The sequence below is a fragment of the Panthera pardus genome, unplaced genomic scaffold (genome assembly GCF_024362965.1).
Source record: "Panthera pardus isolate Hobbes unplaced genomic scaffold, ASM2436296v1 HiC_scaffold_16, whole genome shotgun sequence".
NCBI classification, from domain to species: Eukaryota; Metazoa; Chordata; class Mammalia; order Carnivora; family Felidae; genus Panthera; species Panthera pardus.
In genome coordinates, this window is record NW_026526721.1 from 149,482,734 (window position 1) to 149,500,650 (window position 17,917).

The 17,917-nt window shown below is 45.5% G+C and overlaps 1 protein-coding gene across 2 annotated transcripts in view; it reads right to left on the reverse strand.

The window, feature by feature from the left end:
- Positions 1-7,796: 7,796 nt before the first annotated feature.
- The window catches only part of ENTPD3 (ectonucleoside triphosphate diphosphohydrolase 3), a 44,042-nt gene continuing 33,921 nt past the window's right edge, over positions 7,797-17,917 (reverse strand). Inside the window, exons 9-10 of one of the 2 annotated variants that reach the window (XM_053903954.1) lie at positions 17,514-17,651; positions 7,797-8,446 (exon numbers count right to left, since the gene is read on the reverse strand). In XM_053903954.1, the coding sequence (XP_053759929.1) occupies positions 8,441-8,446; positions 17,514-17,651 (144 nt within the window). In that variant the 3' untranslated portion in view covers positions 7,797-8,440. Of the gene's footprint in view, positions 8,447-13,951; positions 15,278-17,513; positions 17,652-17,917 lie in introns of those variants that run through there. The other variant, XM_053903953.1, reaches the window with a different exon arrangement.

Sequence of the window (17,917 nt, forward strand, 5' to 3'; positions counted from 1 at the left end):
AGTCAGATTCCGATCATGCATTTTTGGCAGAAATGCTGTGCCACTTGATGCAGAATGTCAGAATACATGCATAGGATATCTCTTTGTCTAAATATGCAGTGTTACCTTTCATTGCTGGATTAAGGTGGTCATTGTACTGGCAATTCCCAAATATCTTTCAGTACTTTCCTCTAAACTCTATGCCAGTATCTTCCAGGACTGCACTACCAGCCTAAGTGACCTGCTCTCTCCATTGCCTCCCTTAATCTATTCTCTGCTCATCAGTCAGAGGGATCCTTAAAAAAAAAAAAAAAAAAAAAAAAAAAAAAAAAATTAAGATTATATCACTTCGTTGTTAAAACACTTCAGTGGCTTGGCTTTCTATAGTATTTAAAATAAAACCTAAACTCCTTACTCTAGCCTACAAGGTCCCGCATCATATGCGCCTATATTCAAACACACCTGTGCCAACCCTCCTTTCCCATCTTCATTGTGTTTCAGCTGCGCTGGTCTTAACAGGCCAAGTTCTCTCCTGGTCTGTGAGTTTTGCACATAGTGACTCCCTGCCAGGGATGCTCTTCCCTCTGTTCCCACTCAATGCATGGCAGTGCCAACTCATCTCTTGTATTTCTTTCTAGATCGTTCTTCTGAGAGACTAAACCTATCACATAAAAAGACAGGTTAGTGCCCTTCCTCTTTTTCTAGCTCAATTTTATGTTTTCCTCAGAACCATTATCACAATTGCAATTGTTGACTTATTTTTCTGTCCATGTAGGTTGTAGTTTTGCACCAGGTGCGATAAGTTCCATGAGAGCAGGACTTTGGCCATTTTTTTCTTTGTACAGTAGGCTCAATAAATGGGTAGTGAATGAATTAGTCTTTAGGCCTTGGTAATTTGCTTTATAATTTACAAAGCAAAAGGCATGAGTAAGAAAGTTCATAGCACATTTTTGTTAGTAGCCCCAAACTGGAAACTATTGAAAGGTCATAAATAAGAGAATGGATCAAAGTTGCTAGCAATGGACAGCAACTACAAGAACAATATGGATGAATTTACATATGGCACCAAGTGAAATAAGGTGGATACAGAGAGCGTATGGTATATGATTTAATTTATATACAATTCAAAATAGTAAACAGGCAATCTATTGTTGTCGGAAGTAATGATCATGTTTACCCTTGGTGCAGGCAGTAGTGACTGGGGATGGGGTGGGGAAGAGCGGCTTCTGAGCTGTGGGTGATGTTTCTTCATCTGGGTGTTGGTTACACCAGTGTGTTCAGCTTGTGAAAACTCAAATCTTATGACTTGTGCGTTTATTTTCCCCAAATGTATGTTCCCTGGCTCTACAACTAGAAAATCTGATTTGCGGGCCTAGCGAGGGGTAAGAACCTGCATTTAAAAACGAGCTCCCCAACGGGTGCACTGAAACACGCCTGGAGAAGCACTTTAGTTTTCTCTACAATTACTGAATTATTTTCCTAATTTCATTATCTGATTATGTCGCTCCTGTTTAAAGTGCTTCCAATGTTTCTTTTTATCCCCTATTCTGCAGGATGAAGTCCAAACTCCCTAGCCTGGCATTCACGGCCTCCCACAATCTCACCCCAACCCCTTCCTAGCTTCTTCCCTCTGGCAATTCTGCGTCCCTCACCCCAAATCCCGTTGTAGCTACAAGTCTGACGGCCATTCATGCAGCTGTGCCCCCTCTTCCTGGAATAGGATCCCCACTCTCCCTTAAGAACGACAGCACGTCCTTAAAGAAACCATCTCAGTGAGTAGAGAAAGGGTTAACAGTAGGCAGGGATACATAGGTACCCTCCAGAGGTTGATTGCAGCGGCCGTCCTACTCCTTGCGTCCACCGTGCCCCCAGCCCCTGGCTGCAGATGCGAGTGGGAGGCTATAACTGCGGACAGGTTTTGGGGGGCAAAAAAAAAAAAAAAGATAAACGATTCCAGACCTGCCCATGCTAGGTGCCATGAATAGAGTTTCACAGACTTTTATCCAGTTCCTGATAAGGTCCCAATAAAAAGTCAGAGACAAAAGTCCTTGGCGGCAACCCAGCTGGGACCCCTCTCCTTCTCAAGAGCTTTGTACTTTCGCTCAATAAATTCTATCGCTTTGCTCAACTCTCTCCTGTCCGGGAGATTCTTTCTTCTACTCTGTGAGACAAGGACCAGGGTCTCTCTCACCCACCTATAACGTCAAGATCCCTTCCCAAGCAACCCCAAGGTGGTTTTCAGATTTCTTCGAAGCTCCATTAGAATGCGTAGGCAACTCTCCAAGCAAACTTTGCGTACCTCGCCGGGTCACAAGCGTCCTGGGAGGAGGAAGATCTTTAACAGCCGAGACTTCAGAAACCAAATTACCAAATCAAACACACGTGCGGGGTGGCTGGCCACGCCCCTTCCGGGACACCTAACAGGCTCGTCCAATCACCGGGAGGAAGGGCAACTCCTGGACCACGCCAGGGATGCGCTCAGTAGTTCCTTTGGCTCCTCCCTGCGGGGCCACGCCCCCGCCGTACGCCGTCCTGCCCGTCCAATCACCGAGAGGAAGGGCGGGCCGCAGCCCGCACCGGTAACCCACGTGGCAGTCCGCGGGCACTCTTGGCTGGTGTTTCGCGTGGGATGTGTGGGAAGCTGTGTCCGCTTCAAGCTGCTCCTTGCGCTTGCTTGTGGGAAGAGGTCAATGTGAGGGGCAGGGCAGGCGCCCTTCGGGTGCCTGCAGGGGAGCACCGAGCATGGGAGTAGCGCTTGGTCCCAGCTTCGGCTGGGAGACGCGGGGGACGGCAGCAGCACGCCGACTTCCCCTTAGAGTCCCTGCGGGTGTCGGCAGGGCCAGCTGTCCACCTGTAACCAGCTGCTCCCCAGAGTGCCTGTCAGCTTCAGCTGAGTAGGTGTGTCTCGTTTGTTTCTTTCAGTCACGGGGGATGGAAGCGTCAGTTCAGCCAAGTTTGTCGATGTCCCCAAAGAGAAATCTAAGCCTGTTCAAGATGTGAACCAAAAGCTACCCAGAACCGGGTAACCTTTCCGAGATGTGAACCGATCCCAGTTACGACCAAACCAGCACGGTAGTCATGTGTATGCCTGCCTGGCATAATATATTTAGGAGTGGAAAAAAAAAAAAAAAAGCGCACGTTACAACTGTTATCAAAATTTTCATGTTAGGAGCCCCGAAGCTGAGCAAGACAGTGTCTCAGCCCAGTCAACCAAAACCCACCGGGAATAAACCTGTAGTCCTACAAAATCAGGTATGTTGATTCATCGTAATGAGGGAGACTGCACATCACAAACATCATGGGGCATTTAACCAAATAAAGTTACAGGATTGGAGGGAGATGTGAAGTTTAGATGAATGGAAATGGAACACTGTTTTGATAGACTCAAAGCAAAGCAGGACTGTGTTAAGGGAACAATATCGGTCCTAGACAGCAAAATGGACCCAAGGTCCTGTTTCTTTGAGAGTGTTGTCCAGAAACCCCTTTTCTGCGGCTTTGCACCTGGATGGCAAATTGAAGCTATTTCATTCTTGCTGATAAAACTTCAAACACCGAAGTTTCTGAGAGTCTTTGATTTTAGAGAACAAAGTTTCTCCGTAAGTAAGAAAGCAGCAGTCAAAGAAGGTTATTGGGGCTCCTGGGTGGCTCAGTTGGTTAAGCATCCGACTTTGCCTCAGGTTGTGATCTCACTGTTCTGGTGGTGGAGCCCCTCATGGGGCTCTTTGCTGACAGCTGGGAGCCTGGAGACTGCTTTGGATTCTGTGTCTCCTCTCTCTGCCTCTCCCCTGCTCAAGCTCTGTCTCTGTCTCTCAAAAATAAACATTAAAAACAAGAAGGTTATTATGACACTTTATGGATGTAGCATTGGTTGCAGAAATATTGTTTCTTTTTAACTTTATAGCTGTCTTTTTTTTTTTTTTTTTTTTTTTTAAGTAGTCTCCGTGCCCAGTGTGAAGTCCAACATGGGGCTTAAACTCGCAGGCCTGAGATCGAGAACTGAGCTGGGATCAACAGTCGGACACTTAACCAACTGAGCCATCCAGGCACCCCTAGCTGTCTTTATTTGTATCTGCTTTTTCTGCCCGAAGGAAGAGCCATGCAGGTTTTACTTCCTCACTCACAGCTAATTTTTTTTTTTTTTTTTTTGGATTGTGAGCGGGGAAGGGGCAGAGAGAAGGCGGGGGACAGAGGATCTGAAGCGGGCTGAGAGCCCAATTCAGGGCTCAAACTCAAAAACCATGAGATCATGACCCGGTCTGAAGCCGGATGCTTAACTGACTGCACCACCCAGGCTCCCCAGTCAGAGCGAATTTTTACTTCACAGACATGCTGATGATAGCTATAGGAGGAAAGAACTTTGAAGGTTTTATTATCAATGGGGAAGTTTTAGATCTTTTATGTTGTAAAGCAGGAGGTACACTCACAAACCACATATTCTGGGATGAGAAAGATGTCCATAGGGAGGAAGACAATGGCCTATTAAATCCCGGGGACCGGAGTAAGAGCAAATGAAGGTTATTTTAGCAACCCATTGGTTGCTCATTTCCAGCTTCAAGTTCCCTAAGAGATGATGGACCCTGGAATGGATCGGACTCTTGGGCTGTAGCACCCAGCTCCTTCAGCAGTCCAGGTTTGTCCAATACTCCAAAGGCCTGGGTCGGGTATTTTGTGGTCTGTTTTTTGTATTTAGCAACCAAAGAGGTAGTGTTGGTTTCTGTGCTTTTCAAAGATTGGTCCAAGAAAATGCTTGGAAATGTAGCAGATGTAAGGAACACAGCAAGGCCACAGCAAAGGTGGAGGCTTCTGTTGCCTTTGAGTATAAGAAGCTGTTGACAGAAAGAAGTTGTCATGCCCTAAAGTAGATCATTAAACTCTTTGTTCTCAGTGGAAGACAGAGTATTCCACTGCATGGAGGGCTCACTAACACCAAGATTATATATGCCTTCTCATATTATATTACCGAACCGGACCCAATGTTAAAAGAAGATGTTACCTGTGCACTCTGGGAACTGCTGAACAAATGCAGAGTGAACTGGTCAAGCTAATAGGCCCCTAAATCCAGAACAAGTTCCAGGAACAGGGAAAAGCAGCTACCTTCCTCAGTGTAATCACAGATGAGAGCACCGGCATTTCTTTCAAAGGAAGTCTCCCCTTCTTGGTGTGCTATTTTCACCAGGGTGCAGAAGTTAAGGTGGAACTTTGTGAAGATCGAATTGATTTTGTAGAGGCTGTTGACATGACTGAGAGTCCCCTGCAGACGACAGCAGTCTGGGGTTTATCAGAGGAACTCCTGTGGGGTTTCATTTGCCGGAGGGTGGTCATCCCATCGATGGCCAGCTGGCGACGGTTTGTGACAGCTCTCCCACGGTCTTTTTCTTACCTCTTAAGATGAGGGAGTTGGTTTCGCTATTATTTGGTCCTGTGCAGTGGAACCAGTTACCAAGGTTCTAGATACTGTGGGCAAAGTCACAGATGGCTAAAGGCATTCTCGGAGCACTTCACCACTAGGCTGGGTCTGCGGCAGGCATTCCTGAATGAGTAGGGGGAATCCCTGGGAGGAGGAGGAGGAGGAGGAGGAGGAGGAGGAGGAGGAGGAGGAGGAGGAGGAGGAGGAGGAGGGAGACAGAAGCATCAGAGAAAAATGCCAGCTGGGGCAGACTGAGCATCTGAGCCTTTTCACAGCTAAGTGTACAATCACCATCAAAGTTTCTTCGGAAATAGGCACCTACAGGGGTGCTGAAAGACCTTTTTTATTCTTTTTTTAAATGTTTACTTATTTTTGAGAGAGAGCACAGCGCGGAGGGGTGGGGGAGGCAGAGAAAGAGGGAGACAGAGGATCCGAAGCAGGCTCTGTGCTGACAGCAGAGAGCCCGATGCAGGGCTCACACTCACGAACTGTCAGCTCACAACCTGAGCCGAAGTCTGTGGGGTCGAGACCTGAGCCGGACTGAGCCACCCAGGTGGTCCAAGACTTTTTTTTTATTCTATCAGCACGTTCAACTTTATGGTGATGACACTGTGTGTTGAGTACATCCTTTCATATACCGAGTCCTTGCCTCAGGACATTCAGCAGGCTGATACTGCACGTAACATTTGAACCTCATTTCCTACCCCTGTATCAGTACAGCTGTCTCTATCCTGGCCGCTATGCCTCTTCATGTACACCCTGCAGCAGAAGAGAATCTGAACCTTACAAGGCACTCTGGCAGGGAGCAAAGGCTTGCCTGGGTTGGCTCTGACATGAATTCCTCAGGACAGCCGCTAGGCATCGGGTCTTGGATGACTTTGACGCATACACACACACAGACAAGAGTGGTTGGGATGCTATCTGAGTTGCTGAGCTTATAACTGGTACTTGGAACTTGGCCCAGGGAAAATGCATCTGCTGAACATAATTTTGGGTTTTGCTATTTGATTTATATGATTGTTTTTAAAAGGCTTTCCAGTGTAATGGACCTTGTACTAGAGGAGGTGAATCTTGTGAACCTTTAATGCAGTCAGGTTGAGGGACAATTTCATAAGAGGCAAGCAGGGGTGCTCAGTATATTTAAATCTTAATCACTGTGGTTCAGTAAAGAAATTAGAATTCATGAGGAGTTCTTAAAGGCAAGTGGCTTTGTACATTTTCTTTCCCTGCTATTATTGGATTAAAACTTTGCAGAGAGGAGCGCCTGGGTGGCTCAGTTGGTTGAGCATCTGACTCTTGATTTTGGCTCAGGTCATGATCTCAAAGTTCATGGGTTTGAGCCCTGGATTGGGCCCTGCACTGATAATGCAGAGCCTGCTTGGGATTCTCGCTGTCTTTCTCTGCCCTCCCCTGTGCATGCTCTCTCTCTCAATAAATAAATAAACATTAAAAAAACTTTGCAGAGAAATTCTGGGTAGAAACCCAAGTACACTTTTTTTTTTTTTTTTTTTTTTTTTGAGACAGAGAGAGAGAGAGAGAGAGACTGACTGCATGTGACTGGGAGAGGGGCAGAGAGAGGGAGACAGAATCCCAAGCAGGCTCTGCACCACCATCACAGAGCCTGATGCAAGGCTGGAACTCACAAACCTCGAGATCATGACCCGAGCCTAACGCTCAACCAACTGAGCCACCCTGGCACCCCGCACATTTTTCTTTCTAAGCAACAATATCTACCATAGAATCATTAGTACAGTCAAGGAATCCTTTTATAGGACCTGAGGCAAGGGAAAGGGAGGAAAAGGGGACCTTCAGAGAGTGAAAAAAGACGTACTTGATGAGGAGTGTGCCTGGGTGCCTGGCAGAGCAGCAGTGGGGTTTGCGGGAAGAAACACGGGCTGTTGAGTCAGCCCTGGGTTCACATATCCCATGTCCCTCTCTGGCTGTGTGACGTTGGTTGCATTACTTAACCTTTTAATCTCCTTTCCTGTCTGAAATCAAGGTGTTTTGTTGTTATTGTTGTTGTTGTTCTTTATAAATAGACTCCACACCCAATCTGGGGCTTGCACTCATGACCCTGAGATTACGAGTCCCTCTACCAACTGAGGCAGCCAGGTGCCCCTGAAATCGAGGTTTAAAAGCTCTCTGGGGGCACCTGGGTGGCTCAGTCAGTTAAGCGTCCGACTTCAGCTCAGGTCATGATCTCACGGTCCGTGAGTTCGAGCCCCGCGTTGGGCTCTGTGCTGACGGCTCAGAGCCTGGAGCCTGCTTTGGATTCTGTGTCTCCCTCTCTCTCTGCTCCCCCCCACTCGTGCTCTGTCTCTCAAAAATGAATAAACGTTAAAAAAATTGTTTAAAAAAAGGAAAGAAAAAAAAATCTCTCTGTATTTCCCTAAACATTGCTGGTAGTTTGAATTGGGATAGAAGTTGTGACAAATATCTTGTAAATTATAAGTTTGTATATGTGGTTAACTACCCTGGTGCTAAGAGATTTGTAGTGAGACTGTCATCCATTGATTCACTTATTTAGCAAACTAGCACATACACATAATGATTATAGCTCTCATTTGTTGATTACACAGCGCCAAGCCCTGTGCTAAGTAAGGCCCTGTGGTCAATAAGACAGCCTCTGCCCTCAAAGACCTGTAGCCTGGGACAGCTCTTCTCTCATGAAACTGCCCTCTCGCAGCTCAGTGCTGCAGGCTGGGATGAGTTCACCGGGCAGGACTGGGCTCCGTAGCCTGGGGCAGCCTCTTTCTCAGAAGAGTTGGATCTGGTTTGTTCTCACCTCTGTGCTCCTTTGGGAACAGGGGAAGGCTCTTCCTCTGGGGGCACCGACGGAGCTCTGGAAGAATGGTACAGAAGCAGCACCCTCCGCGATGGCTGTGCTGGAACCCACTGATGCTCCTTTATCGCCTGTAGAATGAGTTTGCCTCAGGAAGGTCGGGCTGTCTGCTTGGGGAAAGGGTGGCGGAGACGTAGGAGGTTTGTGGGGAGAGCTGGCGGGTTGGTTGGGATCCCAGGGTGAGGTTGATGCTCCTGCACCAGTGGACAGAGTCATTTCTGAACGAGTAAAGGGACAGAGAAGATAGAATGGCCTTTAGCTCCGGGAAAAGTACTTATGGTGTCTTAGCTGGCTTGAGACTTGATACTTCAATGCTTTGGGTTCCTTTATCCTACTGTATCTCCTCACTGATGTTCCCAGGAGGTGGGGAAATGACAGGGAGGTGATGGTCAACTTTATGTGTGAACTTTGGTAGGCTACAGACCCTCGTTATTTATTAATCCAGGCGTTGCTATGAAGGTTTGCAGATGTGAGTAAAGCCCATAATCAGAGTTTTTAAGTGAAGGAGGTTATTCTAGATAATCTTGGTGAGCCTGACTAAATCAGTTGAAAGACCTTAAGAGCAGAGCCAGGCCTCCCTGAGCAAGAAGAAATTCCGCATGTAATCTTTGCACGTGCTATGTCCTGAGCTTAGAATGACCTTTCACCAGGGGTTCAGATGGCTGACTCCTTTACTTGTGGACAGAAGCGTTAGCTCAGGCCTCGGCTTCCGGCCCACCCTTCCTGACAGCCTGCCCCGTGGATTTCAGACTTACCTTCAGCCCCCGTGATCACACAAGCCAATTTCTTGGAAAAACTATACCTTGACGTCTATCTCCTACTGGTTCTCTTTCTCTGCCTAAACCCTGAATGATTCTTGAGACATACCCACAAATTCATTATCTCACCTAAACAAAAATGCAAAGCAGTTTCCTGATATCATCAAACGTTCAGAACTCTAATTGTCACATTCCTTTATAATACTAAAAATATTTTTGAACGAGCGATTTTTTTCAGCATCTTTAGTTAGGGAGAGAAAAAGCAAACACCGTCTTCGAAGGATTTTCTCTGTGGCTCCAGCAGAGGGCCTCAGGTCTCATGTGTTTCCAAAGGAAAGAAGTTGGTCTGGCTTCTCCTATAACCTCAGTCATGCCGCAGCCCAGCCCTTAGCACAGAGTAGACTTTTGGAAAATTTATGATGAATGAATGAATGAATGAATGAATGAATAAGTGGGCGAAACAAATACTTTTTAAACTTGAATTCATTGGCTATCCTCTGTGCCAGGCACTGGCTATGTACTAAATTTTCTCTTTTCTTATAACCATCCCATGAGGTATAGGTATTATCCTTATTTTATATATGAAGGAATCAAGGCTCAAAGAAGTTTAAAGGCTTTATGAAGATCATAAAGGTAGAAAATCTTTGAGTTAACCTAGATTTACAATTTTTATTTTTTTAATGTCATGTAAGACAATAGAAAGTATATAAACGGCTGATGAGGCACCTGGGTGGCTCAGTCGGTTGAGCGTCTGACTCTTTATTTTGGCTCAGGTCATGATCCCAGGGTCATGGGACTGAGCCCTGAGTCGGACTCTGTGCTGAGCATGGAGCCTGCTTACAATCCTCTCTCTCTTCCTCTGCCCCCTCCCCAGCTCACGCTCTCTCTAAAATTAAGTAAATAAATAAGTAAATAAATGTATACAAATGGTTGAGTAAAGGTAATACATGTAGCTACTAGCCAGTTATAGAACATCACCGTCACCCCAGAAGTCCCATTGTTATGGGCCAAATGTTTGTATCCCCCAATATTCAGATATTGAAGCCCTAACCCCAACCATGATGGCATCTGAAAATGCCTTTAAGAGGTAATGCCTTTAATACCTAAGAGGTAATGTCTTTAATACCTAAGAGGTAATGCCTTTAATGCCTAAAATACCTAAAATACCTTTAAGAGGTAATTAGGGTTAGATGAGGCTATGAGGGTGGGGCCCTCGTGATGGGATTGATGCCCTTAAAATAAAAGATACCAGAGAGCTCAGTGTCTTTCTCCCCCCAACACAAGCACAGAGGAAAGGCCAAGTGTAGCCTCAGTAAGAAGATGGGCAGTCTACAAGCCAGAAAGTGGGCTCTCACCAGGAACTGAATTAGAAGGCACTTTGGTCTTGGGCTTCCTGGCTTCCAGAACTGTGAGAAAATAAATGTGTATTGTTTAAGCTACCTAGTCTCTGGTATTTTGTTATGGCGGCCCTAGCAGACTAAGACACTCATTTATCCCCTTCCAAAGTTAAGAGTAATAATTTCCTTGATTTCCTTGAGAGTTACCTTCTGTGTTTTTGCTGCTTTTGAACTTTGTATAAATGGAATTATACTATATATGTATTTTTTTTGTGACTTGCTTTTGACCCTCAAAGTTATCTTAGCAAGATCCATCCATATATTTGCATATATTTGCAGTTCTTCTGTTTCCATGCTTTATGGTATTTTCTAGTACAGATACATCACAATATACCCTTCCATTTTATGGAATAGGCATCTTGGCCGCTGGTAAAAACATTCCTAGGCATGTAGCCTGGTGTACCTTAGAACACGTATGTCTAAGGTCTATACCTTGCACTAGAATTTTTGGGTCATTCAGTACGCATATTTTCAACTTTAATAGACAAACCAGAATGGTCGCATTAAATCACATCCCCACCAGCCGTGCCCAAGAGTTCAGTTGCTCCCCACTCACCAACATTTAGCGTTGTCAGAGTTTTTAATTTTGTCAAACGATGGGTGTATTGTGTTAATTCATGGGAGTTTGTTTTAATGTTTATTGATTTATTTTGACAAGAGAGAGAGGGAGAGAGAATGGGTGGGGAGGGGCAGAGAGAGAGGAGAGAAAGAATCCCAAGCAGGTTCTGCACTGTCAGCACAGAGCCCAACTCAGGCTTCATCTCACTGATCTCACAAACCTTGAGATCATGACCCGAGCCGAAATCAAGAGTTGGACGCTCAACTAACTGAGCCACCCAGGCGCCCCAGTTCATCATAGTTTTAATTTGCGTTGCCCTGATCTGTGCATGAGGTTGAGCACCTCTTCATATTTATTGGACAGTTAGATTTCTCCTTTTGTAAAATGGCTTTTCGAGCCTTTTGCCCATTCAGGAAAATTGGATCATTTGCCTTTTTTTTCAGTGAAACTTAAGAATTCTCCATGAAATTTGGAAACTGGTCCTTTACCAGTTATATATGTTGCAAATAACTCTGTGGCTTGTCTTTTCACTTTTACAATGGTGTTTTTTGAGGGACAGAATTTCTTAATTTTAATGTGATCAAATGTATACATATCCTCTTAATGGTTAATGCATTCTGTATAATGCTAAATAAACCCTTCACTTACTCAAGATCTTAAAAATTTTCTCGTTTCTGTTCTAAAACCTTTGTAAGTCAACCTTTCACACTTGGGTCTTTAACCAGCCTGCAAATAATTTTTGAAAATGGTATGAGGAAGGGGTCGAATTTCCTTTTCTCTGCATATGGAAATCCAATTGACTCCCATCTTTTTCACTGCTCTGCCATGACACCTCTGTCATAAGTCAAGTGTCTGTACGTGAATGAGTATGTTGCACTACAGCATTCTAAAGTCAGACTCCTATCTGCCATGTGACGCTGCCTTTCCCTGTGACAGGAAATGTGGCAGAAATAAGGGGTTTTAGACTCAACCAGACCAGAATCTCCACTCAGTCTCCACCTCCCAAAACACTTACTAGCTGCGTGATGTTGGATGTTATTTTACCTCTGAGCCCATGCCTTTCCTACGTGGTTATTCTAAAGAGTAGACACAATTTGTGATACCTAATCACTTTCAAATACATTTGGGGGCCCTTGGGTGGCTCAGTCGGTTAAGCGTCCGACTTCGGCTCAGGTCATGATCTCGCGGTCCGTGAGTTCGAGCCCCGCGTCGGGCTCTGTGCTGACAGCTCAGAGCCTGGAGCCTGTTTCAGATTCTGTGTCTCCCTCTCTCTCTCTGCCCCTCCCCTGCTCACGCTCTGTCTCTGAGAAATGAATAAACGTTTAAAAAATTTTTTTAAAAAGTACATTTGAAATTTTCACTTGTTTTGGTTGGAGTCTTGGGGCCTGGGTTCTGTAGTATTAATTTTCTATTGCTGTGTCACGAATTTCCATAAACATAGTAGCCTCAAGCCACACCTATGTATTACCTCCCGGTTCCATAAGTCAAAAGTCCCCTGGGTTCTCCTTTTAGGGCCCTCAAAAGGCTGAAATCGACGTGTCAATCTGGTGGAACTCTTAACCGGAAGTTCTGGGGAAATATCTAATTTCTAATGCTATCTATCTAATTTCTATCTAATATCTAAAACTTCCAAGTCTATGCAGTTGCCGGTGGAACAGTTACTTGGAGTTGTAGGCCTGAGGCCGCTGCTTTCCTGCAGGCTGTCAGCCAAGGGTTGCTGTTAGTTTCCAGAGGCTGCTCTCGGGTTCTCTCACACCTGACCTCCTCTGTCTTCATGTCAGCAACAGCACATCAAATCCTTCTCGTGCTTTGAATCTCCCTGACTTCTGGAGCAAATCCCCTGCCTTTAAAGAGTTCATGTGAGGAGAAAACGCCTACCTGGATAATCTCTCCGTTTTTAGGTTAACTGATTAGTGATTACATCTGCAAATCCCTTTGCCAGGTAATGACGTAATCTCCGGAGTACCACCAGAGGGCAAGGTGATGGGGGCCATGTGAGGCTTCTGCTTACCACAGTTCTTACTAGATAGGTTGTTACCTGTACTGCAGATTTCATGATGGTCCATCTGGTAAGAATTCTTTGATGCATGTCAGAAAGCCCAAAACACCTCATCAGCGTGTTCCAAAGCCAGAAACATTGTTCTCATGAAACCTTGGCCCTCTTCCCTGCACAGACATACCTGTTTTTTTCTTGCAAAATCTTGGTGATTTGGATGCTATTTTCATCTGATATCTCTAAACTTTATTGTCCACCCTTCACTCGTTTATGGAAATGACATCAATCAACAAATATGTTGAGTATAGTACATCCTTGGCACGTATCTAAATCCAAGCTCACGCCTGGCAAGGTGTTAGGCCCATCGTAAGTGGTTTTTGGATGTGTGTTGAATGAAGGAGGGAGTGATAAAGGGTGGGATTTGCCGTTCCGTAGCCTACTGTCTATTTTAGAAATAAGCCATGTGCACACATAAGATCAAGAATATAAACATTCACCTAACTAGTTTTTAAAAGGTGATCCAGGAGATAGATCACGTGTGTGTGTGTGTGTGTGTGTGTGTGTGTGTGTGTGTGTGTGTGTAGAGAAAGCTTTGTGGAAGAAGCAGAGCTAGAATTAGGCCTTGAGAAATATGCATTATTTGGACAGTTGGGGAGATGAACCACAGGCCAGGTGGGGCAAAGGTGGGGCACAGGCAAAGGCGCACTTTAGGAAGGGAGCAGCCATTCTGGGTAGGCATCAAGAACTGAGTGACGGGTTCTAACTTCCCCACTTTTGCGTGTCAAATAAGGTACAGAAACGTGTGACTCAAATATCTCAAGGAGCCAACGGCTTTTATCAAAGGGAAGCACTTTGACTTCTCGCGAATGAAGGTGACATTAAGGCATAATCTTCTTAGCTCAGGAAAGTCTATTCTTAAGCAAATTTTCCTCACTTTAAGAACTTCCTCTCATAAATGCCACCTTGGGTCCTTAGGAGAACACAAAATCCTGTTTGCAAGGTCACACACACGCTGCCAATAAAGAGTCCTTTATTCCACATGCAGCTAACAAACAACAATCTGGAATAACGTTGGTTTTCAGTTTGTAGCCACTCACTGGATTCTTTCTCATCCTCTATCGGAAGGAGATGTCCCTGCGGTCTCCTCTCCTTTCCCCAAAGTGAAGAAGGACGAGGCTATCGCACAGAGGCCTGCCATCCAGGAAGGCGGTAAGCAAGGGGATCTTGGGACAGCGGCAAGTGCCCGTGCCGGAATGGCGTATTGGAGCATACACACCATGACCCAGTGAGAAAACAGCCCGAAGCGAAAGCCTAGCAAAGGCAAAAAGATCTGGAACATGGTAGCCTCGCTAGGAGTAAATGTTTTATAGGAGGACACAGCAACGTGAAGGGGAGGTGAGAATGAAGACACACACGGGCTGCAATCTACCAACCGGAGCCCTGAATGGGACTCCCACTGCGGTATCCTGGGAGACCTTCCGTGCGTCTCTGTCCTTTGGGTTCTGCCTGAATGACAGGGCCTGGCCATGGCCACTGTCCTCGGGGGAATGGAGTCTTCTCCCCCAGAGGCTATTATGCTAGTAGACTGAGGGAGCTCAATGCTTATGGGATTGCTACGTTTTAGTTAAGAATCAACTGGAGGAAACCACAAAGCGTGTGAAATGCTATATGGTCAAATATCTATCTGTGTCAAATGCTTCATGGGTGCCTGCCAGCTTCCAAACTTGCCGGGAGGAATATGGCGTTTCTGTGGAAGGAGAAATGCAAACTGAGCCCTGAGGTCAATTCTTCAACATTAAACTGTCATAGTCTCAATTCACTGTTCCTCTAGGGCACTTGGAATAAAGAGGCTGACTTTGATGGCCTGTCTCTCCTCTGTTCCCCAGTAGGTCAACAAGTGCGTGGTAGGGTCTTTGGAGGAATAAACAGTTGAGAGACTCCCCAAGAGGTGCTTTGGCATAAATTAGTTATCGGAGAGGCACGTAACCTAGGTATTTGACTTGAGTCGCATCTCCCGAAGATGGACATTTCGCCCGTGTTGTCTGTTGCTACCGAGGCTGGTTCCGGGCAGCCCTCAGGCTCCAGGAGCTGCTTCAAGAGGCTCACTCAGAATCCACTGTGTGGTCGAAGGCATGCTGGGAGCGCCTCTGCTTCCCGGATGAAGCGCACAGGTACACGAGGAACGCCAGACACAGCAAGGCCACTGCCGTGAAGAAGGCGAGGGTGCCCACAAAGGCAGGTGGGTCCATGGGCAGGCGGATCAGGGGGCTTTCGGCTGGGATCTGGTTGGTCAGGCTAAGCATGTAGCCCAAAGACCAGGCTATGCTGCTGTTCCCCACCTGTATGATAGAAAGATGGCTTCGTTCTCAGGACGAGGCTCGAGGCAGAAGTTACACACATACACCACTGTCATCCTCGTGAACCGCCCACCCGAAGCTGTGGCCTAGGGTCAAGGGACTTGCCCAAGTTCAGACACTGCAGAGACTGGGCTAGAACGCAGGTCACTGAGACCACAAAGGCTCAGGGCCCTACCCTCTCTGCACCGTGGAGAAAAGCCGTCAGCATCCTCCCAGCCTCGTCACAGCCAAGTGGAATGTCGGCACAGTTAATAACAGCAAGAGTGTTTCTACTGTTGGGTCCACAAGTGTCTGTGGCTAAAGAAAGAGGGTAATGAGCAGCTTACATAAATCTAGAACCAGTTTCTAAGCCCAGGGGGTCAGTTTAAACAAGCAGCACAGACTCTGGCCATTTCTTACGTTAGTTCCATCAGTTTTCATTTCCATGTCTTCAGGCTGTTTTATTAGATACAAAAAAAGTCTAGAATTTACAGTCTTCAGAATGGACTCTGTATCATTATGTTGGAATCCTCTGTATCTTGAATGATCCTCTTAAAGACTATCTGGTCAGGTATTACAGAGCTCCACTGAAATTTGAAACAGTCAGTTCCACCCCTTTTCTTGGGGTAGTGTTTGCCTGATAGTTAAAGAAAACTTTTTAACTTTGAATCTTTCCATGTCCTTATGCTTAACGCCTAAGGGTTTTTCTTACAAACAACATATGCTTGATTTTTAAAAATCTGATCTGACAATATCTTTTAACCGGTAGGTTTAGTCCATTTATACTTATTTTGGTTATTGATATATTTGGGCTTCCGTCTAATGTCTTAGTTTTAAATTTTCAATCAGTGCTATTTTCCTATATTTATTTTTTCCATTCTTGCCTTAAAAATGTTATATATCTAAAGGCCTCCTTTACAAGATGAGCATTTTAGGCCACTGTTATGACCCCTTACCCTGCTCCTTTCACACTGGATATTAGCTATACTTGAATTTTGGGTTGTTATGGATGGTTTCTTCTCTTTTACTTTTCTTTGATGTAAGTTTTCTTTTTTTAAAAAAACTTCAAGGCACCATATCACTTATTCTGACTGCCTATATTTTTATAACATCCTCCTGGATTTATTTCTCTCCGTATTTATTTCCTCCACAAATATTTTGGATGTCTTTGTGTGGCAAATCTTTAAGTCTTTTTTATGCCTTTACATTTGAATGCTAATTTAACTATATATAAACTTCTTTATGAATAAAGGAAAGGGACTTGAAAGCTGGGATTCTGTATCCATCCAAACTGGTATTCAAGAGGAAGTCACTTTCCGTTCTCTTAATGTACTTTCCTGCTAATTAGATTCATTACAGGCAAAGCTTAGAGAGTGCATGCCATCAACAGTCCCTGTGTCTCCAGACAGCCTCATCTTTTGTGGGATGACTCAATTTTATTTATGTAAAAGTAGACAATCACAGGCCTCATGCTGGATATTGATTGGTTTATCCTAATTATCGCTAAAGCTAATATTGAACATTATGGCTTCAGGCTTTGTATCAGCTATTCCTGAAATGAGAATATTTTCCCCAAACCTGAACATAGTGCTGCGTGGACATGTCAGCAAGGCTGAGTCCTGCCTGGAAACAAGGCCCGGAGGGTGACAGACCGAACAGTCACCTGGTAGCAGCTATGACTGCAGCTTCAGACCGTCCCCGGACGCTTGACGTACACACGGTGACCTCAGGCACATTCCAAGAGAAATTCTTACTTACTGCTGCTATGAATCCCTAATACCCTCCGTTACCCTGACATCTGTGTAGAATGGAGAGCAGTTAGTTACTATCCTCTTTAAAAATTACTGTTATGTTTAAAGTTTCTTTTCAGTATGAAAGGTCTAATCCTTAACATATTTATTTATACACTCGCCAAACATTTAAGTAAACACCTTCTAGGTTCTCAGTCCCGTGCTGAAGGGTAGGAATATGAAAAGAATGAAACAAGTCCTGCACTCGCGGAGCTCAGGGTCCGTGGGCACCTGGCCTCTGACCGCTGCCTCGTCTGGAAGGGTCTCCAGCGACACCTCCTCTGAGTCCTCCACTGTCGTTTCTTTGGTCACGAGGGACCGAAGTCTCCTCAGCTTCCCTTCAGCAAACTGAAATCACCACTCCCCCTGTAAAGTCTACATTTCTTTCGCACGTCTACACACAAACCTTTTGAGAGCAAGGGGAGGAAACAACCCGTGCCTTGACTTACTTCTTTTTTAAAGTATATTTGGGGCCAGGTCTCCTCTGTGAATCTGTATCCATTCACCAGCAAGTGGTAGATATAGTGGGCAGAGAAGCAGTAGGAGCGGGCGTATACCTCGTCAAACCTGGGCAGCAGCAGCGGGAGCTGAAAAGGAGGTTCCAAACAGATGAGGCAGGCGTGCTTGGAAAATGCATGCTCCAGAACACCGCGTTTTATTTAAAAAAAAAAAAAAAAATTTTTAACGTTTATTTATTTTTGAGACAGAGAGAGACACAGCATGAACGGGGGAGGGGCAGAGAGAGAGGGAGACACAGAATCGGAAGCAGGCTCCAGGCTCTGAGCCATCAGCACAGAGCCCGACGCGGGGCTCGAACTCGCGGACCGCGAGATCGTGACCTGAGCTGAAGTCG